The sequence below is a fragment of the Denticeps clupeoides genome, chromosome 17 (assembly GCF_900700375.1).
Source record: "Denticeps clupeoides chromosome 17, fDenClu1.1, whole genome shotgun sequence".
NCBI lineage: Eukaryota > Metazoa > Chordata > Actinopteri > Clupeiformes > Denticipitidae > Denticeps > Denticeps clupeoides.
Window position 1 is genome coordinate 2301745 of NC_041723.1, and position 27555 is coordinate 2329299.

At 46.2% G+C, this 27555-nt stretch overlaps 4 protein-coding genes across 8 annotated transcripts in view; 1 reads left to right on the plus strand and 3 right to left on the minus strand.

The window, feature by feature from the left end:
- LOC114766810 (protein brambleberry-like) overlaps positions 1-27555 on the minus strand; it is a 480412-nt gene that overhangs the window by 109492 nt on the left and 343365 nt on the right. The gene's annotated exons all lie outside the window — the stretch shown is intronic.
- Positions 1121-8773, minus strand: tbc1d15 (TBC1 domain family, member 15). Of its 3 annotated transcripts, none has more exons than XM_028958055.1 (17): positions 8619-8773; positions 7966-8064; positions 7784-7858; positions 6971-7112; positions 6675-6879; positions 5506-5575; positions 5230-5427; positions 5022-5150; positions 4301-4404; positions 4079-4173; positions 3834-3950; positions 3641-3741; positions 3427-3526; positions 3213-3310; positions 2989-3105; positions 1937-2023; positions 1121-1852 (listed from the first exon to the last, which is right to left on the minus strand). In XM_028958055.1, the coding sequence occupies exons 1-17, from the start codon at positions 8640-8642 to the stop codon at positions 1661-1663; spliced, it is 1953 nt and encodes a 650-aa protein (XP_028813888.1). In that variant the 5' UTR covers positions 8643-8773; the 3' UTR covers positions 1121-1660. The 3 variants fall into 3 exon arrangements, with proteins under 3 accessions (XP_028813888.1, XP_028813887.1, XP_028813889.1); XM_028958054.1 differs by having other exon boundaries at positions 5506-5608; XM_028958056.1 differs by lacking the exon at positions 8619-8773 and having other exon boundaries at positions 5506-5608; positions 7789-7858; positions 7966-7997.
- Positions 8276-20343, plus strand: vps9d1 (VPS9 domain containing 1). 3 transcript variants are annotated; one of them, XM_028958051.1, is made up of 16 exons: positions 8276-8467; positions 10450-10522; positions 11139-11324; positions 11403-11529; positions 12088-12199; positions 14344-14406; positions 14692-14744; positions 14996-15083; positions 15444-15529; positions 15594-16066; positions 16153-16282; positions 16550-16755; positions 16853-16937; positions 18444-18548; positions 19434-19551; positions 19978-20343. In XM_028958051.1, exons 1-15 carry the CDS (start codon positions 8411-8413, stop codon positions 19543-19545), a joined length of 1956 nt encoding a protein of 651 aa, XP_028813884.1. In that variant the 5' UTR covers positions 8276-8410; the 3' UTR covers positions 19546-19551; positions 19978-20343. The 3 variants fall into 3 exon arrangements, with proteins under 3 accessions (XP_028813884.1, XP_028813882.1, XP_028813883.1); XM_028958050.1 differs by lacking the exon at positions 8276-8467 and adding an exon at positions 9693-10070; XM_028958049.1 differs by lacking the exon at positions 8276-8467 and adding an exon at positions 9690-10070 and having other exon boundaries at positions 11139-11529.
- On the minus strand, positions 24686-26949 carry LOC114766829 (uncharacterized). Its single transcript, XM_028958086.1, has 6 exons — positions 26782-26949; positions 26365-26472; positions 26132-26271; positions 25953-26049; positions 25471-25595; positions 24686-25332 (listed from the first exon to the last, which is right to left on the minus strand). The coding sequence occupies exons 1-6, from the start codon at positions 26864-26866 to the stop codon at positions 25156-25158; spliced, it is 732 nt and encodes a 243-aa protein (XP_028813919.1). The 5' UTR covers positions 26867-26949; the 3' UTR covers positions 24686-25155.

Sequence of the window (27555 nt, forward strand, 5' to 3'; positions counted from 1 at the left end):
GGCGCATATGAAGTGAAGTGAAAGGGAAGTGATTGTCAACGTGAAACACAGCACAGCACACGGTGACACAACAAAACGTCTCCTCTGTATTTAATCGTCACCCTTGGTGAGCAGAGGGTGGGGACGGTGCTGGGGACGGTGATTACAGGAACGTAATTGGTGTGTAAAACACCCAAAAGATGGAAAAAACTAAGTTTTAAAAGGGGAGGAGCCAAAAATACACCCCAGTGTTGTTCAAAAATGCAGAACTGTAAAACTATTAAACAAATCAGTTACACACAATTATGTTCACGGAATTTCATTTATTTTAAACAACTTACAAAATTTATAGTTCTAAATAATACACATGTGGCCATGTTCCGGGCAGCGGTGGCCTAGCGGATAAGGAAGCGGCCCTGGAAGTAATGCCAAGGTGCCACTAAGGTCCCCTTGATGAAGGGGCAGTGGTGGTTAAGGAAGCGGCCCTGTAATCAGAAGGTTTCCGGTTCAAATCCACTGAGGTGCCACTGAGCAAAGCACCGTCCCCACACACTGCTCCCCGGGCGCCTGTCATGGCTGCCCACTGCTCACCAAGGGTGATGGTTAAATACAGAGGACACATTTCACAGCACTGGGCACTTTCCAATGTTGTAATTTACTGCGTCCATTCTTGGGCACAAGATCACATGGTGCACATCCAACATTGTTCCAAAAACTATTTACGGCGGTGTCTGAGAGAATTTGAAAAAAAGCCCTTTCACCCGATGCACACATCCATAAGGGGCCAAAAATGTCACTAATGTCACGGACCAGGCAATTGCACTCATCTGTATATTATTGAATGTCAGTTACATCTCATTACATGCTGATACCTCTCTTTCTATTCATGGCAAAACACTACATCACTTCTCATAACCACTTGAGTTAAGTAATGTCATTTTATTATACACGCCATAGTTATTTATTTCTTTGTTAGTTGTTTTGAGATTACACTTCTACTATTGTTCTTCTGTTTTTTTAAGAGTACTGTATATCGTTATTTCCTCTTATTGCATTGAGCATGTTTTTAGGATATAAGAACTTCCCTCAGAATAAATAAGTTTTTATAATGATCAAAAAAAAAAAAAGAGCCAGAGCAGTCTTCAGTCAGCAGTACTGGGTGCTTTTAATGGTGCATTTTACTGAGGGGTTAAGGGCAGATGTGAGGATGTCGCAAGGCAGCAGTTGGGCAGGACAGCTGGAAGGGAACAAGTCCAGTCAGGAAATATTGGCAGTAAACAATTAATTTTCAGTTTTAAGACATAGTGAAGGCTTAAATTTCATTTATTCCATTTTCTGTTTAGTGTTCAGTGTTCATTCCGAAAACACCACAGTGACCAGAATCAGTTGTGGCAAATGCAAGAGGATTTTTGTAATAAATAAAAAATCTAATCATTATCCATAATTCTTATATTTTATATTCTGAATGGGTTGTGCATGGTTCAGAGAAATAACCCGAATTGACAAATTGAGACCCAAACTTCTCAATCTTATGAAAACTATACAGAGGAATGATTTCAACCTGACAATGTTATACAAGAAATTACAAAAATAATACATCTAGGATCCTTTCAGATCCTAGTCTACATTCTGAATTTTTTCAGGTGTGGGTTTAATAAAAAAAAAAAAGTTGCTCTGTACACTAGGAGATGAAGGCTGCTGTGCAGACGCCTCGAGGCGTCTCAGTTAAGTGTCTGTGTCCATTGGAGACCGCCTGCTCCGGCCGGTGTAACGCCCGCGTCAGATGACTCGAGTCCGGTTTTCCACACTCGGCTGTTTGTGTGTCGTAGGCAGCAGTCAGTCCCAAAATCTCGCCGACTGAAGGCGGTATGTCCTGAGCACAGAGAAAAAGAAGTTGACGCGTGACACTCGGTGATGAGCTGTGTACGTCTACACCAGCTTGGAGACACACACGTACCTTGCAATTTTTGATCTGTAAACAGATAGACTCTGATTTATGAAGAATTTCTTCAATGTCCAGCTTCATCGAAAGCTCATTTATATGCTGCGAAGAGAAAAGAAGGCAATTTACAGATTAAAACATAAAGGCTCTTATTCAATATTTGCTAAAAAATTAAAAACACTTGGCATACTGCTAAAATGTCTGAGGGAAGTGAAGTGATTGTCATTGTGAAACACTACAGCACAGCACACGGTGACACAACAAAATGTGTCCACCACTTTTAACCCATCACCGTTGGTGAGCAGTGGGCAGCCATAACAGGCATTCTGGGAGCGGTGTATGGGGACGGTGCTTTGCTCAGTGGAACCTCAGGGACATAAAAGGCCATTTGAAAAATACATGCAACTTTGAGCTATGGTCTTAGGTTTCATCTACAATTGCAGTGAAACTTGAAGTATTTAGAATGTCGTCCTGCAACGAAACTCCACTTAGATCCACTGCTATAGATCAAGTATTTAGGATGAAATTGGAACACCTAAACGGGGGGTTCTGAATGGTTCTCAAACCCTGACAGGTAGCAGGAGGACCTGCACTTATCCTGGATTTGCCCTTGATGCATCATTTAAAATGAGTCATGGAAATACACGGCTTCAGCAACGAAAAGACATAAAAAAAACTTCATGTTAAACACAACTGTGTTACTGAGTATAGTATCTTTTCTTATCAGTTTAATATCTGATACGTCCTGGAATTGTAAAGTTGTTCGAATCCTGAACCGCCAAGGTGCTAGTGAGGTCCTCTTGATCAAGGTACCGTCCCCACACACTTCTCCCCGGGGGACTTTCATGGTTGCTTACTGCTCCCTCAGAGGAATGATTAAATGCAGAGGACGCATTTTACTGTGCTGTGGTGTATCACATGTAACAACAAATCACTTTGACTTGCAAATCAATGCAAATCAAATCCCATGCCAGCAACATGTGTTCATGGAGCTCCGTTGCAATGTTTAATCGGAGGGACTGCAATGGAATTTTTGGCTATGCAGGACAATAAGACACTGTCATTACCTTCAGGATCTCATTAAAGCCATAATGCCGGTCCATAATCTTCTGCTTCTCAGAATCCAGGATGGCACAGCAGACTAGTAGATGAAAATTTTGGCAGGGTAATCCCGTCCACATGACCTAAAACACACATGAACACACACATGCAGTCACGTAATAATATTTTATAGTAATGCAACCGTAATAAACAGAACTAATAATTAGTGAGCAACGATCTGGAGACAGACCTCCCACAGACGAAGCACATCTGGAAAGTGAAGCTCTCTCTTGAAGCGTATCAATAACCACCGGAAACAGAAGTATAAATATCCAGAGTCTTGTGATTCTATGAGAGAAAATGACAATCTCACTTACATATTTTCCCATATCTGCTGGAAAGATTTTTTTTTAAATTATGGTGTGAACTACAAAATGTCACCATATAAGAATAAAATTCCCAACCCAGGTAGTTCCAGAAGGCCAGATCCAGTAGCCGCAGTAAAGTGCTGAGCTGGATTAGCTGGGTCTTCATCCCCTGCATCTGCTCTTCGAAGTTGTCGTGCTGTGGACATGCACAGAGCCGGGCCGGTCAAACATCTCAGCATTTCCCCCGTTCTTGTTATCCACCTTCAGTCACGTTTTGACCTTGGAGTAACTTTAGACCAAACACACTCACCAGCTGATCCATGAAGGACACGAAGCACCAGAAGGCATCCACCTCACTCTCCATCACAAAGAGGATGGGGGACAGGAGGTCACTCATACCTTGGACATAACCTGCAGGACAGCAGATTGCACCTGAGCTGCAGTGTTCAATGATTAGAATTTATGATAAATAGTTATTTTAAAAAAAACTTTAAGCTTCTTACCTAAATCAAAATCATACATGCAGTACGTCATCAAGATATCGTGGAGTAAGATCAGGCCCGGGTTGTCCAGACCTTCATAATACTTGTTGTTTCTGTCTGTTCGGTTGACATCTTTTTCTGGAAAGAAAACGAAGACTTCAAGAGATATCAGCACCTAAGCACAGCCAATGGCCACTTTACCAGGACCAGTCCCACCAACATAACATCCCAGAAGAAAGAAAGAAAGTGGCCAGCGAGTATATTACCTATTAAACTCTTGTAGTCCCTTAATTTGGAGTTTCTTCTCTCCTGCTCTTCACTGACTGACCTCCATTGAAGCTTCATCCTAAAGTACTCATCCCTAAAAACCCAGCATTGGACAGATATCAGCATTGCATGCTGTGATGGCAACAGAGTTTATATTCAGCCCACTTTCTCTGGGGCTGAGGCAGGTGGAGGAGGAAAGGTAGGTGAAGGACAGCGCTCACGTTTTTCTTTTCTGCAGAACTTTCCTTTCTTCATAGGTGCTCTCCCACGGGAAAAAGCCCAGCAGAAACTTCCAGGCCTCCTTCCTGGCTGCGTGACACAGTCCCTGGGGGATTAGGCAGAAAATGCAGTTTCCAAAACCAGAATTCGGTATCCACACCTGGGTGCTGACTGAAAAGGGTACGTTTAATTATTATTATTTAATAATTACTCATAACACAACTTCGTTTTGACCATTTGTATATTCATTACTGGAGGTCAATATCAACTCACAACCACTGAATATTGGAGAAGCGTCTGGCCAACAGTGTTTGTGAGCAGCAAACTTTACATTACTTTTACATTTACAGCATTTATCAGACGCCCTTATCCAGAGCGACTTACAATCAGTAGTTACAGGGACAGTCCCCCTGGAGTTAAGTGTGTTAGTCAGGGACACAATGGTAGTAAGCAGGATTTGAACCTGGGTCTTCTGGTTCATAGGTGAGTGTATTACCCACTAGGCTACTACCACCCATGAGCAAACTGTGGCCTAAGTGTTGAGGGGAGGTATGTATTTCATTAAAATATTAATCTATATTATGTCCACACAGACACAGTAGAAGTTAAAGTGGTGCTGCCCTCTAGCCACATGAAGAAGGCTTTAATTTTGTGTTTATTTTTGTGCATGTCTCATCATCATCATGATGATGGCATCTGCTTTGTGGACGTAAAAGACTTTACCCCTTTAAATATGTTTTTCTTGAGGTCAGGAACGTTGCGCATCCTGCCCTCAGGGTCCTGGTATTTCAGCCAGCCCTCCACCGTCAGGGGTTCCCGTCGCCGCACCACCGGCCGTGGGCCCAGGTCCACCTGCCGTGCAGAGGAAGTAGAGGAGGTCGCACACATGCTGCTCCAATGAGACTCCTGGCGGCTCCTCTCGACCACTCACCCTGGTGATGACCTCAAAGCCAGGTTCCTCCTGCTGGTTGATCTCCAGCCCTGGGATCACCTCGCCGAGGAGGTCGGCCATCTCCTCCGGTGGCCTCTGCCTGTACTCCAGGTCGGATCCCCGGAAGGCATCGTAGATGTAGTTTGTGACCTTCGAGAAGCCCCCCAGTGTGGTTGTGTAGGGGTCTTTCTTTAATTTCTGTCAAGTGCACATTGAAGAGTAACCCATCTACAAACATGTAAACTCAAATTCCGGTTCAAACAAGGAGCTACCTACTTGAACAAGGCCATAGTTGGTGTCATCGAGAAGGTTCTCAAAGGACTGAGAAAGTGCTTTGTTGAAAGCGCTGACAAAAAACAAACTTTCGTCACTGGGACATCTACAACAAGAAGAACAGGGAAAAAAACAGGTAGTAGGTTCAAATCCCACTTACTACCCACTTGTGTCCCTGAGCAGGACACTTAACCCTGAGTGTCTCCAGGGGGGGACTGTCTCTGTAACTACTGATTGTAAGTCGCTCTGGATAAGGGTGTCTGGTAAATGCTGTAAATGTAAATGTAAGAAAAAAAAAAAAAAAAAAGAAAACTACAGATCAACAAGAAGAACTGGACTACCACTTCAAGCAGGTGTAGGTTGTACGATAATCCTGCCACGCACACAAGAGCAGGAGAGCGAGACAAAACCCGGCGCGCGCGCCTAATCCGCCTTTTCATTACAGAAGAGGCCTGATAAGAACTTTAATAACTGCTATCTGCTGCTCAGCACTGCTGGCTGCTTCAGGAGGACATCGCCTCGTGGCATTACCGGGATCAGAGCCCACACAAGCGCTGCAAACTTGACTTTGGTTTCACCAAAATTGCCATTTCTCGTCTTATTTACCACGGCCACAAGCCACAGTCACAGATGGCTTTCTGAAAATATTCAATTCAAAAACATTTAAATGGCTGGTATGTTATCTTCAGTAAGTGTAGAAGAGTAGAAGCTGTATTAACCAGGCAGTGAGGGTTAGTGCTCAGTAGCGACGGTCTTCCCCAAAAAATAACAGAGAGTGACATCTTGTGGACACAAGATATTACTATCATCACAAGATGTCCCTCCCGATGTTGCAGGTGACACAAAAATTGTGTCTCCTTTGTGGGAGGCTGTCAGCCATCGGAATGTGGGTGGTAGTACCCTAGTGGGTAACACACTCGCCTATGAACCAGAAGACCCGGGTTCAAATCCCACTTACTACCATTGTGTCCCTGAGCAAGACACTTAACCCAAATTTGCTCCAGGGGGGGGACTGTCCCTGTAACTACTCATTGCAAGTCGCTCTGGAAAAGGGCGTCTAATAAATGCTGTAAATGTAAATGTGGAAGTTTAATTTCATGTATATGGGTTTATGAGTAATGTATATACATATTTCACTTGCGCTTGAGCTGTTGGATGTGCTTAACACTGACTTGCTGAGATGCACACATTTCCTGAGGCACTCCATGAAGCCTTCACTGCCCCCTTGATGGAAATGGATGGTGGGTAACGCGGTGTCGTCTTTCAGGTGGAAGGTGACGTGTGTCCAGCCCTCAGCACTCACTGTAATGGACTTCAGGTCCACAGCACTGATGGAGAAAGCCCACTTATTCCTTTCATGCATGTGGTTAGATCCACCTGTAGAATTAAATTTTTAACCCACTGGTTAGATACGTTGGAGGCTATTCCAAAGCCTCAATTGAAAATCAGGACGTGTTCTTTTGGCCACCTTCGCCATTTGTGTATGGTTTCCTGCGAAAGGAGATGGTGTTGACCATGTCCCACTCTGTCTCACAGCTTTGCTGCTGGTCCACAGTGCGGTGTGGTTTCTCCGGCGGACACTGGGTCCACTCCACCACCGAACTGGAGTCCTGAAGAGATCACCAGAAGGAATCAACAACAAAATTCAAGATTCATTCACACTGGTGATAATTCAACAAAATAACAATAATCAAAATTTTTAAGAATTTAAAGGTCCACTGACAATTTTTTTCTGCTTTTAAAATCATACTTAGTTGTCCCCTAATATTGTATCCAAAGTCTCTTTCTGAAATCCAGCCTTGGTGCAGAATTACAGCCACTTTGATCCAGTCCCACAATGAGATTTCCAAGGATGCACCGTTTCGGTGTCTGCAGCTTTAAATGCTAATGAGGAGGAGAGCGGCCTATAGAAGTTGAGCGGACATTCGTGGAAATGACGTCAACAACGGCATTCACCAACAAAGATGTTTGGCACAGACAGGAGGTCGTGTCAGTGTTTTTCTCCAAAAAATAAAATGAACCCACTGGTTATTCAGATTGTCACGTGACGGAGCTTAAAAATAAAAAAATACATTTTTGCTCATTTTTACAACCAATCAATTCTCTGGGCGGAAAAAGCACGCGAAACGGGAGGTAACTTTTCCCCTTATGACATCATAAGAGACAAATTCCAGACAAATAAGAGACAAAACGGTGAAGCGGAATGACCACAGCACTCTTTACACCTATCACTGGGTAATTCTACATGAAAATAATGACCTCACCGATTTAAAAATATTACCTTGCCTGCACACAGCATGTTCGTTGGATCGACGGCATCTTCCAAAGGTTTGTAATCCACAATGGCCTCGCCATCCTTTACGAAGAAGAAATACATAAACAGATTGTTGCAGGCCAGGTCCAGCATTATACACCCAAACAAACTACACACTTTAAAAATTACCCTCCCCCTCATATCACTACCTTGTCTATGATGCGCAGGAACCCAGAGACGAGCAAACCCTGATCTTCAGAGTCCTCGGAGCTCGAATGAATGAAGACCCCTTCGTGCTCGTACAAAACCTGCAGGAAGAACAGACAACCAAACCACTGCAGGACAAAAAATAATAGTAATAAAAGAACTCTTGCGGAAAGACAGGAGGCAAATATTTGCCGTGGTGCTGTGGGCAAGTATTGCTCAAGATCTGGGTAAACGATTCCTTGGCTGCAGAAGTTTGGGGTTTGCTGCCATGAAAATAAAAAGGGGGAGCGAGACGAAGGCAGGGCGGAGCAGTCCGCCCCTCCGCAAACAGAACAGCCTTACGTGGGACGTTGGGCTTATGTGGACAAATTTCGCTCAGGATGTCCCGACCACACGGCAGGCGGGCAGCCGGTCACTCGATGTCACCCACATCCTGACGGGACTGCCATGACGCGGCAAAACCGGGGGTCCGGCGTGGCGTCCGGGCTGTCAGTGGCGGAGCAGGTAGCTTGCGGCTAACGCTAGCAGGCGGACACGACGTGAAGTATTTTTTAAAAGGAACTCCCGCGGGTCGCCGTCGGAACGTTTTGCGGGATTTAAACGCGACGCGACGCACGGAATAACGCGTCGTAATCGCGGCAATTTTCCACGTTACCTGCGGAGGCGTCGTGGCCGCCATGTCGACGACTGGGTCCAGACGACGGCGGCGGCGGCTCACGTGCTCACCGAGCCTCCACAACAACACTGACGAGTCATCTTCCGCGTGGCGCGCGGCGGCCCGGGCGACGCGTGGCGCGCATGCGCGGTGGCCCGGGCGCCGCGCGGCGCGCCGGAAATGGCGTGGGGCTGCGTTGTTGTTGTTTACATTTTGGCATTTAACAGACGCCCTTATCCAGAGAAACTCAGGGTTAAGTGTCTTGCTCAGGGACACGATGGTAGTAAGTGGGATTTGAACCTGGGTATTCTGGTTCACAGGCGAGTGTGTTACCCGCTAGGCTACTAACACCCTTTTTGCTGTTGTTTTTATTGACAAATAGGCAGTTTTAACCGTAAACTACACATCTATTTACAGATGTATACTAAACAGAAATTACAATTTTCATTATTTATTCATACAAAAGTATATAAGAATTCATAGGAGTTATAAAAAAATGTTATAACATCAACATTTTTGACTTGCATCAAGACTAAAGTGCGTGTCTGGTTTGAAAAACAGTTTAAATGGACTGAAACATGGTTCATAGCCATTTTGCATTATCTATGTCTATCTATATATTTTTGTGTAGTTCATTACTGATCTTTCTTATGAGTCCACAAAGACTGGCTGGTTTCTTCAGTGAACCTGTGAACTCGACAGTAATTCTTTGGTAAATGTGACTCAGTTTAATTCATTTGTTTTTTTCTGGAACTGGAACTTGTATTTTCTGAGCCTCCAGTACTGCTCGCCTGGTCCATCCATCGCTAAAGGTAAAAGGAAGACATTCATCTAGACTCTTCTCCGTCTTGGCCCCTCGGTGGGGGAAAAAACTTCCCCTCGAGGTCAGAACAGCTCAGTCACCGAGTATTGTCAAATGACAGCTCAAGACCTTCCTCTTTGAAGAATATTTAGATTAACTTGTAACTTTCTTATTGTCAAAGTTGTGTACAGAATCTACAACAGAGTGAATAAAAAGATTGTATTCATAATTGGGGGTCCTAGTGAACCAGAATTTATCTCTTCATCGATGGTAACTTGAAAGCACGTTGTAAGTTGCTCTGGATAAGGGCGTCTGCCAAATGCCTTAAATGTAAATGGTTTTCATTATTGATTAAAACAAAAGTATATAAGAGTTCAGAATTGTTCGGGACTGAATTATAAATATATACACACACATACATGAAAATTCTAACACGGTATGTTGAATCGGGCAACTGTAAGCGCGGATCGTCGCCGTTTCTGAATGACCGGATGTGCGTCATTTCCTTGGCCGCGCAACGCCACGCCTTCCTTCCGGCCGCCAGTTATTGCACGATGGCAGCCGCCAGCGGAGGCAGCGCGAAGCCCCTTCAGACCGCGATGAGGCTGGTCAAGGCGGCCATTCAGCTGGACACGGGCAACAGACGCAAGGTAGTCCGCCTGATAGCGCCCGGGAACAGCTAACTTGCGTTTAGTTCCGTTCTTACTGTGGCAGTCAGGACGTAAACACGTCGTGTGCTCTGCTGCTTTCCGCACTGTTCTGTGGAGACAGAACAGAAATCCAACCCTGAAGGCCTTCACTGTACCCAAATCACCGTTGACACTGAACGAGACTAGTCAGCGTTCCCTTCCCATGTTATTCTGGTAGTAGAACCATGAACCAGAAGACCCAGGTTCAAACCCTGAGCAAGAGACTTAACCCCGAGTGTCCCCAGGGGCACTGTCCCTGTCTCTACTGATTCTAAGTCGCTCTGGATAAGGGCCTCTGATGAATGCCATAAATGTTAACGTGTTACTTACTTCCTTGCAGGAGGCATACTGTGAATATTTGAGGAGTGTCAACTTCATCTCCCAGGCCCTTATAGAGGATGCTGCATCAAATCGTAAGGGACTGTGAATAAAGCAACTTGCCGTGTCCATGCCATATGAATCTGAGTTTGTTTAAAAGACTCTAAAAGACTGAGTCTTATCAGCATTTTACAGTTATGGGCTGAAGGAAAAAACATAAGAGTCTGTATGTATTATGCATTTTTCCATTACAGGAAATAAGACAGGTATGATCTAAAAAAAAATTATAATTTCTTGGACTATGTAACTGGTGAAGCGCCAATGCATCAGTGAAATAATGATTCAAATAGGTGGATCTTTAACATTGTGCCGATCCATGAAACTGATCTATGATTTTATACACGCACCACAACATCCTGGGTGCTCTTATTTATGGAGGAAGTTAGGAATTCCATATCTGCTTGCAACATCTATTCCAAGCATATACGTATATTTGTATAATTGTTATATTGTCTTACAAGTAAAGAAAACTGTATTTAAGTCTGATGTTTCTAAGTCTGCTCCCCACAGTATTGGTATCGATATCGGAAATAAGAAAGCAGGATTGGTGCATCCCCAATGTAAAGCAATCAATTCATAATATTGAAGATCAAACTGTGTTTGACTGTGTCTTGATTGGTCTTATGTGAGCTTTGATCCCCTTGTTTTCAGCGGAGAAGGAGATGGTGGCGGTGGAGGTGGAGAAGATGGTGAAGCTGGCGGAGCAGTGTCTAGAAAGAGTCAAATCTTTTATTGGGAAAAAGAATGAGACTCCTGTTCCGGACTCTGCAGCCATTCCTGTCGAGACACCTGCCCTCAAGACAGGCAGCGTTGTTGTAGAAACACTAGGAAAGAATGGTGAGGCGGTTATGCCAATTCCTGTTAACGGTCTGATTAACATGAAAATGGAGGAAAATAATCTCATTACCATTGCAGAGGAACACAAACTACAGCCTGATCCCAGGCACCGGCGGGTTCTCTCAGAAGGCGGGTCCGCGAACTCTCCCTTCCTCCCACCAGAGGTTTTCCAGCAGCTCCAGGCAGTGGGTTCGGCAGACAAGAAGTGAGTTATACGCTACGCATCATACGCTACTCAAATGTAATGAAATGAATTAATGCTCTTTTCTAGAACGATACGCTCGGCAGTGAATTTAAAAATGATGGGATGGTGAGTCTAGTGGTGCTTAGATATTAATATTTTGCTTACTGTCACTTTAACAAGAGGTGTTTGCTGATTTCAGTAATGTGATCGTTTTTACGTAGGATTTTAACTGCAGAGCCATTTCACATAAGACAATTGTTTGTGTCTGAAAAGATCTTATTAATTTGTGGTCTTTATCTTAAAATGAGTAGTGATAGTTCCTCTGTTATGTCATTATTACATTATGATGTCATCACTGCATGTGAACCATTGAGGATATGGGCTAGATAACAAACCATGGGGTCCCACGTGACATTTTCGGATGGACACGAATGATTTTTTTCAAATGAAATTACTCTAATTTTGTCAGTTTAGAGTTGCTTAAAGATTGGCATGAAATGTCACGTGCTCCCTTCTTGTTCTTGGCCCTTAACAAGCTCAGGAAATAGACGGTGTATTTTTGTTTCTGCCTTGACGCAGGCAACTGACACCGATTGAGGAGGCGTCTAGGCTGAATCAGAAGCTGAAGGCAACTTACGAAGCTCGAATGGCACGACTGCCGCCGGGTCAGGCCACGCAGAAGACGTCTCTGGTAACCGCACGCAATTGCGTCACTGTGGACTGTGTACCTTTAACGTGTTTACGCCCACATTCACCAAACACACGTTTAAAACCGGGATCAGCTTCTAGATGTGATGAAATTGTAATATGGATTTTTTTTGTGTGTAGTTCAAATTGATCTTATGATTTCTTATGAGTCCACAAAGACTGGCTGGTTTGTTCAGTGGACCTGTGAACTCCACAGTAATTCTTTGGTAAATGTGACTTTTTATTCATTTGGGAAATGGAGTTCATCCTGGAACTGGAATTCAGAAACTGTCTAGCTGTCTTACGAAACAAATTTTGTTAAGGAGTCTTCCTATTGGATAATCATAACTCCAGCCATTACATTTATATCCTTTTTCAGACCCCCTTATCCAGAGTGACTTGCAATCACTAGTGACAGGGACACTTTTGCTCAGGGACACAAGGGTAGTAAATGGGGTTTGAACCTGGGACTTTGTCGTCTCCTGTTTTACCCACTAGGCTTCTACCACCTACTTAATCCGACAGCGAAATCCTGCAGAGACGGAAAAAGAACAGAAAATATTGTCAGTGGAAACACAATAATATAATGTCAGTTTCCGGGCCACGTTTCCCCCTGACCTACTCAGTTGATACCAAAGTGGACAGGTTGGTAAGTGGCGTGTGCCTTAAGGCAGAAACATCCACGAACGTACGTAGAGCAGTGGTCCGTATCCTGTGTTCTTTGCGTCGGTTTGTTTACACATACTAAAAAATTAAGGGAACGTATACAGAGATACAACACCTTCGTAAGTTTATAGGGGTAGTGTTGTGAGATCTGCACTAAACAGATGATGATTTTAAAGGTCCCCGATATAAAATTTTCTTTTCATATCGGTCTTGTTGGTCCCCTGATTCTGTATCTGGAGTCTCTTTCCGAAATTCAACCCTGGTGCAGAATTACAGCCACATTGATTCAGGCCCACAATGAGATATCCCAGGATGCGCCGCTTCGGTGTCTGTAGCTTTAAATGCTAATGAGGAGGAGAGAGGCGGGACGAGGAGGAGAGCGGCCAATAGAAGTTGAGCGTCATCAACACCATCCACCAACCACAATGTTTGCCGCAGACTGGACACCGTGTCGCCGTTGTTCCAGTAAAATAGTGCATGTCATGAGTTTTCTGAACAGATCAGTTAATGGATTTGCAAACTAACCAATGGCATTGTGGATGTCCTTCACAATGGCCTTCAGGTCTCTGGTTCTTCAGAGTCTCGCGTGACGGAACTAAAAAAAAAAAAAAAAAAGTAAATTTGTGCTCGTTTTTACATCCAATCACCGAGCGACTGCAATGCTTCACACGTTTGGAAGCCATGACGGTCGTGGAGATAATGTTTTAGGGGAGGTGCAGGAAATTCTCTGGGCAGACAAAGCATAAGAAACTGGGGGGTAGCCTTTCCCCTTATGATGTCACAAGGGGACAAATTCCAGATCTGACCGGATGCTCTCTGAACGGTGAAGCAGAATGACCGAAGCTCTCTTTACACCTATCAACTTTAAGAGGCAGGTATTCATTATTTTATTTGGTTTGCGGCCTCGACACTGACCCCTGGTGGTAAGGAGTGCACACTACACATTACGACGCACAGTAGGGGCACAAGCCTATCAGCGCACTCGTTAACAACGCAGCTGTGTGCGGAGAGTTTATTTCTGCCTTGCCTGGCCCGAATGCGCATGCCCAGGTGACCTTTAGCCCCTCCGGGTACTTGATGAGGTCGGCAGGCTCGAGGCCCGCTGAGTCAGGAGACGGGTCGGGGGTCGGAGGTCACGCACGCACGGGTGTTTTGGAGACGCGCCCGCGTGTTGCTGTAAACACCGGAACCCGCCGGCGCGCTCGCGTCCGTCCGCCTCTTTTTTTTTTTTTTTTTGTATTTTATTTTATTTTTTTAAAAAGATGCCCGGAATGTTCCGCAGACGCAGCGAGACTCGGACGGACCTTCCGTCCTGCTGGAACAGGCTGAAGACGTTCCTGAAGGTACCGCGGCGTTTGGTGTAACTCCTTGACCGTCGAGGCGGGGCCAGGGGTCGGTCTCAGCAGGTTCCGATAAGCAGCGGATGCGTGGATGCGTAGTTAAGATTGTGGCTGAAATGGAGTCTTACGTTCCTGCCCGCAGACCCTCTCCCTCCAGAGGCAGATGATGGAGAACCTGATCATCGCCAGAGCTCGACAGGACGCTGTATCCTCCAGTCTGTGTTTTTAATATTTACAGTTACAGCATTTAACAGACGCCCTTGTCCAGAGCGACTTACAATCAGTAGTTACAGGGACAGTCCCCCCCCCTGGAGACACTCAGGGTTAAGTGTCTTGCTGGTTCATAGGCGAGTGTGTTACCCACTAGGCTACTACCACCCTAATATGAATTTTGCAACGGGCCCTTCACAAAGGGAGTGGTCGCAGTGTCGTTTCATTTACAAGACTGGTGTTTATGGTGAACTTTGGATGGTTCCTCAACCACCTCTAGCTCCAGAGGAAGATGGAAGAGAGGAGGCTCCGTCTTCAGGAGGAGGCCAACAGGTAATCCTGGGCCGTGCAACATAAACAGTCATAGCAGAAAAATAACTCGACATTCTCGCATGGACCTTATTATGTCGTTTATGGTGTATGTATATACATATATACACGTCCATCAATACAAACCGGTGAAAACAAAACCGCCACAAGCAACTTTGGAAATTTTGCATGTCACACATTGATTAAAATGATGATGTTGTGTGTGTGTGTGTGTGTGTGTGTGTGTGTGTGTGTGTTTTCTCCAATGTGCACAGGAGGTTTGCAGCTTCCGGAACAATCACCCCGGAGGAGCAGGAGCAGCGATTGCTGTACGCCAACGTGCTGGAATACGAGCAAGACCACGTGAGTCTTGTTTTTTCCCATTTTAATTCTTCTGATTTCCATGTTTTCCTTCATGATCGTATTTATTCACCTAAAAACAGTGCGATTGTGGAGTGGATAGGGAGGGGGAGGGGGGGGGGGGGGGATCACATTCAATTTAGAAAACCGCGAGTGTACTGAGTTATTGACTCTAACTGCTCATCACATATGTTCTTACAGAAGAGTTGTTCTTCCAATTCATAAAAAATAGTTTGGGTATTGTTCAGCTCTCGGTTTCCATTTTATTTGATTCCGTTCTGAAATCGTAGGGTCCTCGCTGCATTGCGATCTGGAAATCTGGTGTTTTTTGCGAACGTCTGTGATTTGTGTCTGGACATGCAGGACTGGCCCAAGGTTTGGAAAGCGAACCTGAAGAAGAATCCTGGCGACGCTGCGCTGGTTTCTGGCCTCGTGAACTACCTGCTCAGGTAAGCGATCTGCGGGGTGGCGTTCTCCGCGCTGCAGCTGCTGTTCTGACTCTACTCTGCTCAGCTGTCCAGATCATCCGGTTGTGAAGTTGCTTAAAAGGCTCCAGTACCGGGTCTACAACCGACTCTACCCCCTCGTGATCCAGGCCACCACCCTCACGCCCGCCAAGGGCGTCCTGCTCAAACCCTCCCGCAGCGTCCAGAGCCTGCTGAACCCCGAGCCCCCCCAAAACCCGCCGCCCGCCGTGGCCCACAGTCTCTCCGACGCCTCGCTGTCACTCTCGCACGAGCACAGCGCCAACGAGGAGGAGGCGGACGGCGAGGAGCAGCCCTCTTCGCTCGCCCTGGATCGGGAGAACTCCTTCGAGGACCTGGAGCAGTTCCTGACGCAGCTGGACTGGGTTCCGGACGAGCCGGACCCCGACACGACCTTTTACCCCACACACGGCACGATGGAGTTGCACATTAGGGACCTGGAGGAGCGTGCTCTTAAGGAGCACCTGAAGGCCATTGTGAAGGACATCCACAATGCCATTGGTTAGTTTGCAAATCCATTCACTGATCTGTTCAGAAAACCCATGATATGCATTTGACACATTTTACATGATATGTTTTTGTCCTAGATCGCCTGTTGTCTCTTTGCCTGCTGTCCTTTGAATGCCTCAACACGGCGAGTTCCAAAGACCACTGTGTCGCTTGCATCGAAGAAGTCTTCTTCGCCCCGATTTGGAACCCACTTCTGGCGTTGTTCAGGTAATCTGGTCACTTTTTTGGTTTTTGTTAATTGACAACAGATCAGTTTTGGTGGTCGTGAGATCACGGCAATGTCTCGGTTCTACCAGTAGATGGCAGTGTTCAGCTGTAACCCATAAAAATGAAACACATATTTAGAAGTGTCTAAATAAGCAAGTATGGAGATGATTTTTTTTTGTTTGTTCTTTAAACCTTTTTCTGTTGAGATTTTGCACATGAATAAAAGTGTGTGCACCCTGTACCTGTCTCCCCTCGCCCCGGTTGTAGGAAGGTGTATCGCGAGAGAGAGGTGGCTTTTGAGAAGAGCGCCAGGCTGTATCATGACGCCACACCTGCAGATATTGGGGTCCCGACTAAACTTTTCCCCGCCGACCCGTCCGCACTGCGCGGCTCGTATCCGTACGAGGCGGCGGTGCAGGAGCTGAAGACCCTGTGTGGCGACTGCTGTCCCCAGAGGAAGCTGGAGTGCATCGGTGAGTCGTGCGTTCGTCTCCTTCCCCGAGCCTACGCACAAAAACGCACCGGGCCTAGAACGTTCTGACTCGACCACCTCTGCCTGTGGCTTCCCAGTGAGAACGCTGAGACTCATCTGCGTCTGCGCCGAAGACTATCGAGGCCTTCCCGACAGCGGCCAGTCGTCAGAGACGGCTGCCATGTGAGTTTTCCTGTCAAACACGCCTCCAGTCAGGGTTTTGGATTAATAAATATATACCTCATGAAGCCCTCACTGTAGAGAAGCCATAATGCATAACTTACTACATTTTTTTTTAAAGCTTCTTTTTGGGATAAACAGTCCTGTTTGCAGTACAGGACGTCCTGTTGCAGCCGCTGGACTTATTTTTGGCCACCAGGTTTGCCTCGGTTGGCATCCACGCTCGCAAGTGCGGCCGGTGAAAGCGTGAAGGAGGAAGTGAATAAGCTTGGCCGGCGTCCAGCTGACCCCCAGCTTCCAGACGCGTCCGTGGCCTTCTGTCAGACCTCATCAGGCCCCATGGTGGCCGAGTCCCAGCGGGGCTCCCGCCTCTGCCCCCTGCCCCCCGCCGCGGCGTCTTAGCAGCCCTGCCCTCTAAGTGGGTCGCCCCGTCTCACCCTGGGGCCTGATGACAATCAAATGTCACTAGAGAAGAAGCCACGGCGCAGGACAGTCTAGGTCAGGCATGAAGTCGGCATGGTCAAAAAAAAAAAAAGCCGTTTTAGCGTTTTAAGTATGAAATCTGCGACGTAAGGGAATGTTTTTCAGTGTGCGGCCCGAGGAAGTGGGTATAAAGTGCTGCTACTCCACCCAACGAGTGGAAGTTAATAAGGCCGACCCCGTCAGGCTTCACACAGGGCCCGCTTGCTGTTAATTAAATAGCTTTTCCACTAAATCTCACACACACACACACACACACACTCCCTGGTTAAAAACAAAGACTTGCGTAGTGCCTGGGTAGGATGTGGGCTGCGCTGGGTACGTGCTGAGAAAACAATAAAATAAAGCGAGAAAATGGAGCCCTTTATGGCATTAGGGTGGGACGTGAGGGGAATAATTGTGGATGGAGCCTGGATTAGACTGCTCTTTTTTTTTTTTTTTTTTCGGGGATATTTTGGTCTTCTGTTATTTAGTTCCCGGTGTTCGGTGGCTGTGGTGGCCCGTGATAAAGACAGCTTGTCATATGAGAAGTTTATTATTTTATTTTTTTTCTTTTCTTTTCTTTTTAAACGTCTTTCTTTTTTTTTTATGAGCTGTTTGTGAGGAAGCCGGCTTTTATACATGCATGCATGGACGCGAACAATCAAGCCATTCTCCGCTCGTCCGCTTCTCCTTGGGCCCTACGCGCTCTCGCTTTCTCTTCCTCATACCTGAGACACTCGCCATATTCCTCGCTGGTCTGACTGGTACTGTGGGTCTGTTGAGCGCCGTTCTCCCTGGAGAAACATGAGGTGTGTGTGTGTGTGTGTGTGTGTGTGTGTGTGTGTGTGTGTGTGTGTGTGTATATATGTGTAAGTCTCTCCCACCTGAAGTCTGAGGATCGGGTTTCCTCTGGGCCGGCGAGAAAGAAGACGCCCACTCGCTTCTCACGCGACGCTTTCGCTGCTTGTTAGACAGCGAACATGGGGGTCAGTGAGTCTGTGTGTGTACGTGTTGTAAAAATATTGTGTGTGTGTGTGTGTGTGTCAGAGGGGCTGACGACCTGTTGCCGATTCTGACCTTCGTGGCTCTACGTTCTGAACAACCCCAGCTGGTGTCTGAATGTGCTGCACTGGAAGAGTTCATCCATGAGGGGTGAGTCCCCTTCAACACACACACACACCTGAGGTCATCTCCTCACGTTCTCCCTCTAACCCTCCTGGCCTTTCCCTCACCCAGAATCCCTCATCGCGTGTCTGCGCCGACCTCAGCCCAGCGCCGAGTCGCTGGCCCAGTTAGATTGGCAGTGAGGGAGGAATGTGGCGACGTTCTGGTTCAGCTTTCCCCCTCCTATAAAAATCCAAATAAAATCCCACGCGATGTTTATTCAGCTCGGCGGTTTTGGACTCGACGCGGGCGAGGGACCTGAGGGGCGTGTTTCGTTTGGAGGAAAGGGAGCTGGGAGGTGGATTATCAAACCCGCGTTACTCGCACGCTTCTGGAGGGTCGCGTGAGGTGCTGAATATTATTACAGACGGCAGCAGGTCTACCTTCTTGACATATGAACCCGTTGCATTTAATGATTAAGCCAACGATTGCAATCTGATACCTCTCTTAGCCCCTTTTTTTGTTATACATCAAACATGTCGTATTTAAAATCTAAAAAGAATGCATTAGAATAATAGCATTACCAGACGTAATGACCGAAGTGCTCGGTGGGTAATCGGTGATGGGTTAAATACAAAGGACACATTTCACCATGTCACCGTGTGCTGTGCTGCAGTGTTTCACAATGAAACTCTGCAGTCGTTATTTTTATCAAATCTTAACAAAATCAGTGGCACCAGTGACCAAAACACATTTCACTTATACTGTTAAGTCACCCAAGACTGAACGAATCAGAGAAATGAAGCCGATTGTAATTTTCTGGTCGGAGTAACGCAGGTCTCTACAGGCTCCGGAAGGTCAGGAGTGAATTTGTATCGATCCCCCACATGTTTTTGTTGCGTGTATGTTCATGCTGTACGATCTCTGCTTCAGGTATCTGATAGGCGAGGAGGGATACTGCCTGACCTCCATGCGCAGTGCCCTGTCGTACGTCGAGTCCCTGCACGTGGGAGAGACGTCGCTGCCTGCCTTCAGGCTCCCCTGATGCCGGGTAAGAGCCAAGAGCGCAACGTTTTCCAGAACATGTACTGCCGCTACGAATAGCGGACTGGTCACCACTGCTCAGCAATGGTGCCGCGTGGCTGTCAGCACTGTGTGAATCGTATGCTGGCTCCTAATTCTCCCTCACCCCCCAGTGACGTCCTCCCTGCGCCTGATCCAAACCCGCTGTGACACGACTATCGTGTTCTATCCAAACATTCGGCGTTCCAGTGCGCGCTATGCGCTGGGCCGTCGCTTCTGCTGCCCCGGTCCGGGGGAGAGCAAGGCCTGCGTGTCGCGTCCACGCTAGAATCTAACATCAGACCTACTGCCTCTCACCATGGAGCTGGCCAGACGGTTTCAGTGTAGAAAAGCGCGACGCCGTCCTCCTCTATCCAGCTCTCTCACCAATCGCCTGACCTCTTTGCTGCCGCAGGTGTTGACGGACACTGAGAACAACCTGCTCCCTCAGCTCCGTCCAGAGGACCCCCTTCGCCTTTATTAATCCACTCCTCTCACCCTCTGGCCTGTCTGTGAGTTCAGCTGGGTGGAGACGTCCAGAGAGAACGGGAGTCATTAATCCAGTGCTGTCAATATGGGTTTGTCGCAATACTCTCATCCAATCCTGTTGTATTTTCTTGTCATGTAGTGTCGCGTGTGTGTGTGAGAGAGCGCGTGTGCAAGTGCTCAGAAAGACTACAGTCATCGTTTCCCTGGTTTGAAACAGAAAAAGGGCCGTCGTGTTCCAAAGCAATGATATTCTATCTGCTGCGGCTTTACTGCTTGTTAGCAGAGCCTTTTACTTGCGTTTTTTTTTTTTTTTTTTTTTTTTTTTTTTTTTACTTTCCTTTCATTTGTTGTATTAAAAATGTAGACTCTGCTTATTTTATTAGGCATACGTGTTGGAGCAGACCTGCTACTTTAAAAAAAAATATATATATATTTTTTTTTTCTTAATACATGTTACAGAAATGCTTTATTATCATTTTTTTAATAAGAGAATGACTATGTGTGTTACCAATTATCTTCAAGGTCCCTTTGAGAATATAAAATCGCAAAGATATGAATGTGAGGGGGAATTTTATGAGCGATTTACAATGTGATGTATTTTACTATATAACAAACTGTGACTTCAAATACACAACCGGGTTTTTTTTTAAGAACTATTATTATTTGTGCACTTTTCAGATTGACCGGTCTTATATATGTATTAGTCCTGCACATAACTATTGTAAATTGGCCCAAACTAGAGGCTATAGGTCAAGACTTTTAATTTGCACTTCATGGTTATTCCAGTAGAACGCTTTTGAAATGTCTAAATTGTTTCCTTTGTTTGTGTAATGGATGTAAGTCGAGTGAACAGGGCTCCCTCTGTGAGGTTATATATTTGAAGCGGAATTAACACCGGATGGTGGCTCGCGGTGAAAGTGTGGAGGGGCGCGGTGACAGTTGGCCGTCCCCTGCCCGGGCAGAATTTATGAAAAGTTGACCGAGTGATGATTCTTCGCATTTCCTGTGTCTCTAAAACTGTCTGTGTTTTCACAATTAAATACTCGCATGTGTAAAATGTAACCTCGCCTATGTAAGCAAATTTTTATCATTTAATTTTTAAGCCATTTTTTTACTTAGTTGGTTAGAATGGTCTACGGTAATGTTAAAAAAAGAAAAAAAATCCACAACTTTTGTAACATTGTAAAATATCCAACACTATATATTTATAAAGACATCTGTATGCAAGTCTGTAGGATAACGTGCTATATTTATTATAGACTAACCACTGCTGTGAAATAAATGGTGATGGAATTTTGCATTTAAATTTTTTTTTCCCCTGCTGCTCAACTCTATAATGTGAATGTAATGGTTGGAAATGTGGTATAACATGTGAGACTGTGGCCTGACTGCGTATGACTGGGTGTGAAAGAAACTGTGGCGTTTTTTTTAAATAATAAAGATGTTAATATAACATTACAATTTTTCTTCGCTTTCTTTTTTATTATTATTATTATTAATCTGTCTCAAACAGTAGACCGATGAAGATTTCTGGACTACTGAAATGACTAGTGATCTTCAGCACCATCTTCCCTCACTGTTTCCTCGCTAGTTCCCATTAGACTACATCCTCATGCATTCAGCTGCTGGTGCAATGTGTAAAATTTCACCAACTGCAAAATGTACTCAATCTCGCTAAAAATTTCACAATGGAAGTGCTCCTGCCGTCCCAGTCCACAAACCTCCGAACCGAATCCAAACTAATCCACTACTAACCAACCGCGCCCATATTTTCCAGGCAGGTGTACTAATAATGCAGCTGGTGGGTATTTTCCTTAATGCAGTTTGTTTCCATATAATAATAATAATATTAAATGTATTTTTAAAGCACGTTTTCAAAGACATAAAGCTGTTCACCAAAGTGCTGTACATATGAGTAATAATAATATGAGTAAAACAACAGGAGAGGATAAAATTAACATCAAGAAATAAAATAATAAGGGTCTGGTCGTAGAAGAATGATCAGCGACTGGGTTAAAACCTTTGCGCTGACTACCTGTTTGTAACGGGGGGGGCGGAGCATCCAAAATGACTGACAGGTGGTGAAGTACATAGTGAATGTCTTAAATAAAGCATCTTGCATGGATGCTTTGGGCCTGAGTGTCCCAAAAGGAGGTGGCGGGGCTGCAGGGTTTGGACAGGCAGATGGCTGGATGGTTCCTGGATTTTCCAGGACGGAGCTGACAACATGCCACCCTGAATCATGCGACGACTTCGCTGATCATTGCCCGTCCTGGAATGCCCTCCTGCTCGCCCACTGTGAACTTGAGTAATGTTATCGAACAACTCTTTGTCTCTCCTCATCCCCTTAAATCTCTTCCGGTCCACTTGCCTTCTTGCCTGTGGGAAGCCTGTGGTGGGAGTAACGGTCTGTCTGTAGCCCACATCCCAAGATCCTCGTCTGCAGACTCTGCTTGGGCAAAGTTGTCCATTAGAACTGTGTCATTTGTTGAAAAAGGGTCACGGTTTTCAGTTTGATCACGTCGGGTTTTTAAGATTTTCCTTTAAGAACTTTGTTAAAGTTTAACAAAGTTAACAAACAAGTGAATGTGCTTTGGTGAACATTGAGCAAAGTGGAAACTCGGTGATAACAGCCAGTCCTGCTGTCTCTGCATTGATCCACTTTGATCAGTGTGCCTGGACAAAGCTTGTGAAGACTTCTGCTGATCCGTTTTAAATCAGCGCTGTTTCCATTAGCATGTCCTGCCAGACATGTACCATCTTAACCGGCTTCTTTCTGGGCTTCACAATAGCGTTCTGAAGTTGGACATCAACTTAAAACAACTTACATTTACCGCATTTACCAGACGTCCTTATCCAGAGCGACTTGCAACCAGTAGTTAGAGGGACAGTCCCCCCCCTGGAGACACTCAGGGTTAAGTGTCTTGCTCAGGGACACGATGGAAGTAAGTGGGGTTTGAACCTGGGTCTTCTGGTTCATAGGCGAGTGTGTTACGCCGCTGCAAATATTTTACTACAAACATCAACTTGTTTATGTTTAAAAACATACATTTGTAACATTTGTTCATATTTGCATGTTTGTAATATTTGCAATATTTGAGGTCAACAGCGGTCGCACAAGCATTTCGCTGCATGTCATACCGTGCATGACTGTGTATGTGACGAATAAGATTTGAATTGAATTAAAGATGTAATATCCTAATATGCTTCACTTTGTGTATTTATTGGTTTTATGAACCAATAAAATAATTCCCTTTTTCCACAATGTTTATACTAATCTTGCATGATTGATCATTATTGCTTTGGCATCTTGTCCGGATGGAATAGTTTCATCAATCTCTGTCATATTTGGGTCATGTTTGCTAATGTTGCGTCACGCAGATCTCCTGGACCTGAACTAGAAAACGTGGCAGCAGTGTAGCAGTGCGCGAATGTGGACAATATCCCCCACGATCCGCACGGGACGCCGAAGGAATGTGATAATCCTCCTGTCTCTCGGTTTGTGTGTGTTTCTTCGGCCGCACCCTGGCCCGCTGCAGATAGCGTGAGCCGGGGCCGCCCTCTCCGCCGCGGCCCGACCTCAGAACTGGATGCAGATGTCTTCCTGGCCGCGGCATGACATTTATCTGCATTTCTGCCTCGGCCACTCCATCATCCCTCTCCTGGGCTTTCCATCGTGCGGCGAACCTCTCTTGGCTCCGTGAGGTCAATTAGACAGACCGCACGCCCACGCCGGGGACTTCTGGTCCGTAGGTGTTGCGTGTGAGTCCCCCGCGTCCCTGTTCTTCTCTGCGAATTGGAGGATTTTCCACAGGGTGCAGCATTCTGAGCTTTTCCACCTTTTGAAGGCTCTTTAGTGACTAACGTCTAAACAGAGTTACGGTTGGCGAGGACCCCTTGCCGTTCTATCACCAAGGCAGACATTACGTTTTCCTGTTGGATTTGATGTCGGAATCCTCAAATGACCCCCGTGATCCCATTTTTAATTTGAACTCGCACCCTACCTACTCCGTGGCTTCGGTCATCAGGTTAATTTAACTCCGTACGTGCTGCCAACAGCTTACAAGATGCACAGTGTACCACCTCAGAACACGCAGAACCCTTTTAGGACTGGGCCCGGCTCTTATTCTCAGCAGCCGGTGGTTCTCCAAAGACACGTGTGCTGGGTTCTCTGTCTAGATGGTTATGTGGACACCAAAACACCAGGCCTTTGGAGTTTTTTTTACTTTACATTCACATTTATGGCATTTATCAGATGCCCTTATCCAGAGCGACTTACAATCAGTAGTTACAGGGACAGTCCCCCCCTGGAGACACTCAGGGTTAAGTGTCTTGTTCAGGGACACAATGGTAGTAAGCGTGATTTGAACCTGGATCTTCTGGTTCATAGGCGAGTGTGTTACCCACTAGGCTACTACCACCCCTACACCCACCACTTTACTTTTATCCAAAGCGGCTTACAAGATGAAGACGCCAGCCATTCTCCTTCGGTTTCTATAGATTTTGAGTTACAAAACGAAGAGCCCAACTTGCCAAGAATAGAACTTTTGCTCGCCTCCCTCCCCGCTGTTTGGATTCAGTGGGATGTCAGGCCCCGCCCCTCCCCCCCTCAGAAATGAAGACAGAGAGATCAGTTTAGAATTTTTTTCTTTTTTAATCAGAGACAAATATACATTCATGTCTGCAAAGCATGTATGGAAACCGCAGATCGGTGGCGACAGCAGGATATCTGGGTTTTTTTTGTTTTTTTACACTCTTGGACTGGCAGATCGTGTTTAATTGGAACCAGTGGTGGAGACGCGGGACGGGAGAGGAGGACAGACAAGACGAGAGAGTCTCCTTCTCGATACAACCTGCCCACGTTCTGTGCAGAATCGAGGGGGGGACGTTCTCATTCCGAGGGAACATTCGCCAGATGGAAGCTGTCCTCCCAGCGTCCAGTCTTCAGGCTGCTTCCAGACGGGAGATACACATGCTCCGCAGAGGCCGAAACGAAGCCGGCGTAATACAAAGCGCTGACATGCGACAAGAAAACGCACAAAGAAGCCGTATGGCACTATATGGTCCCGAGCGGGACACGTGACACTACGAAGCACCCGGAGATCTACAGGTTGCCCTCCAGCATGGCCGTCTTCAGGTCCGCGGGGGAGCTGATGGCGAAGGTGGTGTGTGAGGAGCTCCGCCGCTCCACCAGGGCGGCCACGGCCTCGCCCAGGTCCAGGTGGCTCAGGTACCCAGGGGCCAGGCGTTCCGGTGTGGCCACGCCCGTGTTGATCTTCACCTGGAACCCGTGGCCAACGGGAAAATGGAACCTGCGTTAGGCCTGGGACCTCGTGCAGATGTTAGAACCTCGTGTGAAGCTGTTTTGATGGGGGGGAGGGCTTTAGAAGGACCGGGGACGTGGCAGCAGTGGACCCACCTGGTTGAGTTTGCAGGGGACCTCTGGGTACTCCTCCCGCAGAACCTGACAGAAGGCCAACGCGCTGGCTGCCCCCACGGTCAGGAAGCCCGTACCTGGCATCAGCAGCTTCTCTCCAGCGCCCCCTTCAGCAGAGGACATGTCACTGCACACACACTGGCCGCGGACTACACTAGGACCACACTAATGCGCTGCGTGGAACCTTTAATAGCCACCGTACTTACGAACAGTAAACAATACATAGCAAAACCGTTAAGAGCGTGACTACTGGTTTTAAGTTGCTCTAGATAAATGCCATAAACATGGGTAACATGGGATCCAGGTTCAAACCCCATTTAATAACATTATGTCCTTGAGCAAGACACTTAACCCTGAGTGTCTCCAGGGGGGGACTGTCCCTGTAACTACTGATTGTAAGTCGCTCTGGATAATGGCGTCTGGTAAATACTGTAAATATAAATGTAAATGTAAGCATGAACTACCGGTGATAAACGTGTAGGTGCAGTTGGGGTCATCTCTCACTAGTGGGAAAAAGGCTTTCCACGACACAAAGGTGCTGAGCAACAGCGTCTCAATGACCTGAGTGATAAATAAACACATTCATTAACGCATTCATTAATAACCACCACGAAAGAAAGGTAAAGGCAAAAGTCCAACCCACCCAATTTAGCTCCTTCAGGGTCTGAGTGTGGGGCGGGCCGCCCTGCCACCAGCTGAATCCCAGGCTGGAGACCACGTCTGTTACTTTCCCCACGGACCTCAGGAGCGCTTGCTTCACCTGCTCCGCTCCCTCCTCTGAACCTGTGCCGGGAGAAGGCGGGTCTGGGTCGGACCTGCGCTCACCACGACGTGGATGTTGTGTGGAGTGTGGGCACTCGGGCCGGTCTTCCTTACCAACATTCCCTACCAGTGTGGTCAGGCTGCCCTTGGTTGATGGAGAAACAAAGGCCTTGAGCCTCTCCAGCCTGCTGCTGTCACGGGAGACGACGGCCACCTTGAAACCTTCACACACACCAGTGGCATCGTGAGACACTAATGCCCACATTTACTCTGCATTACACCCATCAAGACAGAGAAAAGTATGTTGCACCAGATCGAAGTAAAAATCAGGGAGAATTCACTTCCAAGCATAGTCTTCTAAGGAAGTTAAAAACATCTACACGCCACCCAATGACAGAGCTGACCAATAATACCAATAATAATTAAAAAAATTACATTGTTCTTGCATTTAAAGAAAAATATTAAATAGCTATGCAGTCCTCCAAGAAAAGTGTGAGCATTTCAATCAGAAAGTCGTTCAGATGAGGTTACCTCTGTCCAGAAGTGCTTTAACGATCCCGGACCCCACGGTTCCTGCACCCCCCAGAGCCAGAACAACTCTGTCCCCGTTTGACATCCCGGAAGGTCCAGAATAGTGAGCGGGTGGTCGGTTGGAGTCGATGGGACGGCGAACAGGGCTGTGGATGGTCTCGGGATTTGCCTGCTTGTGGAGTTCATGATCTTGCGCCGGAGCCTTTAAACTGATGTCAGGGGCCCCAGGCCCGCCCTGCTGTCATTGTCATCTGAAGCCCCGCCCATGTCCTGATTGAGGGCCTCATAAGTCATTAAATTCATTTTGAATTGGACACAATAGTCCAAATTCCATAATAATAATCAGCTTGGAATTCAGTTTTTCTTTAAACCACAATGAACTGCTAATAATATAGATATTTCAGTCTTTTATAATAGATGTCTGCCGAGGTACACTGCTGCTCTCTTGTGGTGGAATAAATAAGGCAAAAAACTGGAGAATTCAGGTGATTTGTGGTTTCATCTGAAGCAGCACCTGAGTTAAAACATTTATTTGTTTATTCCGACTCTACTATAAACTCTATTCGACAAGATAGAAGCGGAACGAGCAGAGTCCGCTCCCTTAAAACCCCTTTTAATGTATTACTTTAAAATCGAAAATCCTGTCGTGTGGATTGTAAATAGCGACCCCGTTTCTACAACAAACAGTTACTTCTGCGACAATGTTTTTTTTATTATTATTGGAATATTCTGAATATTTGTCGAAATGTATAGATTTATTAGTGGTTAAAATGT

Coding starts and splice junctions, on each gene's coding strand:
- tbc1d15 (XM_028958054.1), bottom strand. CDS start 8,642: ATGGCGGCCACGACGCCTCCGCAG. Junction 5,609..6,674: donor AAATGTGTGCATCTCAGCAA/GTCAGTGTTAAG, acceptor TTCTTGTTGTAG/ATGTCCCAGTGACGAAAGTT. Junction 4,174..4,300: donor GTTCTGCAGAAAAGAAAAAC/GTGAGCGCTGTC, acceptor CTGGGTTTTTAG/GGATGAGTACTTTAGGATGA.
- LOC114766829 (XM_028958086.1), bottom strand. CDS start 26,866: ATGTCAAACGGGGACAGAGTTGTTCTGGCTCTGGGGGGTGCAGGAACC. Junction 26,050..26,131: donor CCCTGAAGGAGCTAAATTGG/GTGGGTTGGACT, acceptor TTTATCACTCAG/GTCATTGAGACGCTGTTGCT. Junction 25,596..25,952: donor CACCTACACGTTTATCACCG/GTAGTTCATGCT, acceptor CCTCTGCTGAAG/GGGGCGCTGGAGAGAAGCTG.
- vps9d1 (XM_028958049.1), top strand. CDS start 9,840: ATGAAAATTCTAACACGGTATGTTGAATCGGGCAACTGTAAGCGCGGA. Junction 14,407..14,691: donor CCAGAGCTCGACAGGACGCT/GTATCCTCCAGT, acceptor AACCACCTCTAG/CTCCAGAGGAAGATGGAAGA. Junction 16,938..18,443: donor TCGTCAGAGACGGCTGCCAT/GTGAGTTTTCCT, acceptor TGTGTGTGTCAG/AGGGGCTGACGACCTGTTGC.